At 39.1% G+C, this 2,064-nt stretch overlaps 1 protein-coding gene across 1 annotated transcript in view; it reads right to left on the bottom strand.

Annotated features, from left to right (window-relative positions):
• LOC106810878 (tyrosine-protein phosphatase non-receptor type 23-like) overlaps positions 1-2,064 on the bottom strand; it is a gene marked incomplete in the record, with an annotated part of 17,831 nt that overhangs the window by 4,808 nt on the left and 10,959 nt on the right. Inside the window, 2 exon segments of the mRNA XM_014814346.1 lie at positions 710-814; positions 1,405-1,457. Coding sequence (XP_014669832.1) covers positions 710-814; positions 1,405-1,457 — 158 coding nt within the window.

Below are 2,064 nucleotides of genomic sequence, written 5' to 3'. Positions count from 1 at the left end.
CCTAGCAACAACATGCCTAGAAACAACATACCTAGCAACAACACGCCTAGAAACAACATACCTAGCAACAACACGCCTAGAAACAACATACCTAGCAACAACACGCCTAGCAACAACACGTCTAGAAACAACATACCTAGCAACAACACACCTAGAAACAACACACCTAGAAACAACACGTCTAGAAACAACATACCTAGCAACAACACACCTAGAAACAACACACCTAGCAACAACACGTCTAGAAACAACATACCTAGCAACAACACGCCTAGCAACAACACGCCTAGCAACAACATACCTAGCAACAACACGCCTAGAAACAACACACCTAGCAACAACACGCCTAGAAACAACATACCTAGCAACAACACGCCTAGCAACAACACGCCTAGCAACGACATACCTAGCAACGACATCTTAAATTTATATACATATATATATTAATAAAATTCAACATTAAACATTAATTGTAAACGAGAAAAAATTGAAATATAAACCTAAAAATATATATAAATTCATATATATTCCTAAATTATATATATATTATTCAGATTTAACTTTCAAAACCGTAATGCGTATCATATTGTACTACCACAGTGCGAGTAAAGTGGTCACAACGATATATGTATATTTACAATGTAATATTGGCAAATTTGCATTGCCCAAGTTATCGTGAGGCGGGGGTGTTACTGTAGACAAACCGTACATGCAGTGCACGACGACTGGCTTCAACAGGCTCCTCTGCTGCTTGTAGTATTTCTGAACCTCTGTGATGAAGTACAGCAGTGAAGCCGGGCTGCCGGGCACTCCCCTGCAAACCACATAACATCGATAAGTTAGATCTCACTCGCCAATATTAGATAGGTTAGAAGCCACCCGCCCGAAACAGCAGACCAATAGGGTTTCCGACGCTGACGACAATGTAAAAGATGGTTTCCCTGCAAACCACACACAGATAGGTTACACGATACACCGATAGGTTACACGATACACCGATAGGTTACATGATACACCGATAGGCTACATGATACACCGATAGGTTCCATGACACACCGATAGGTTATACAATACACCGATAGGTTCCATGATACACCGATAGGCAAGATGCCACCTGCCAATGATACATGAGTAGGATGACCACTAACGACAACAACGTAAAAACTGTAACCAATCAATCAAGGGAATTTATTTTAATGATTATTTACGAAATATTAAAACGATAAGTGCAACTTTCTTATAGTAATTATCCGATGAAATAAATATTTACCCTATGATATAAAAGCTGGCCAGGATCAAGATAATTTTAACGATCATAAAACAAAATTAAACATTTATTTGAACAAAAATAATGCTCTATTGAGGAAATGAAATCAAGAGCAGATTTCTTGATGTTAAACTTACGTTGATGGCCAGTCGGTGAACTGTAAATGAACTATGGATCTTGTCTGCCGCGTCTGCAATAGACAAAAACAGAAGATACATATTCAAGTATGAGAAATGGAAGTTTCGAAAAATATCCTAATAGCTAAAGCAACATTTTACAAGTAAGATTACTTTTGTTTTACCCTATACCTATATAAAGTAAAAAAGTCCATTATCAGCTAGTAAATTCTCAATTCTGGCTAATTTAAAGCCGACAGCAATTTAAACAAGAGACTATCTTCTTCTAAAGTCAGACTGTCAGCTGCCAATGTCACACGAAGGTTGCACAAGGACCGAAACAATACAAGGAGGCAAGCAGAGGCAAACTTTCAAAATCAGTTCTATTTTCTTACGCGTCTTTACAACTCATCAGCTTCAACCTTAAAACCCTCTAGCAGACCTGCCAACCTGTGATTCATGAAAATAGTAAGGCTTTTCTTTTCTTGCAGCAGGCGGCCATTTTGTTTGTATGTTATGTGCGCAATGAATGATGGGACTAACTCTAGATCACACGAGAACAACGTGAATGCGTGATCCAATATGGCTGCGCCCACAATCGCCAGATATTTCTCGGCTCACAATGTAAACAAGTGCCGCAGAGCGACAGCGCTCATCTAACGTCTACTGCGGTGACTCTGT

Source organism: Priapulus caudatus, unplaced genomic scaffold (assembly GCF_000485595.1).
Source record: "Priapulus caudatus unplaced genomic scaffold, Priapulus_caudatus-5.0.1 Scaffold482, whole genome shotgun sequence".
Lineage (NCBI taxonomy): Eukaryota > Metazoa > Priapulida > Priapulimorpha > Priapulimorphida > Priapulidae > Priapulus > Priapulus caudatus.
Note: the sequence above shows the minus strand (reverse complement) of the source record. Positions and strands in the feature narration are given on the sequence as shown.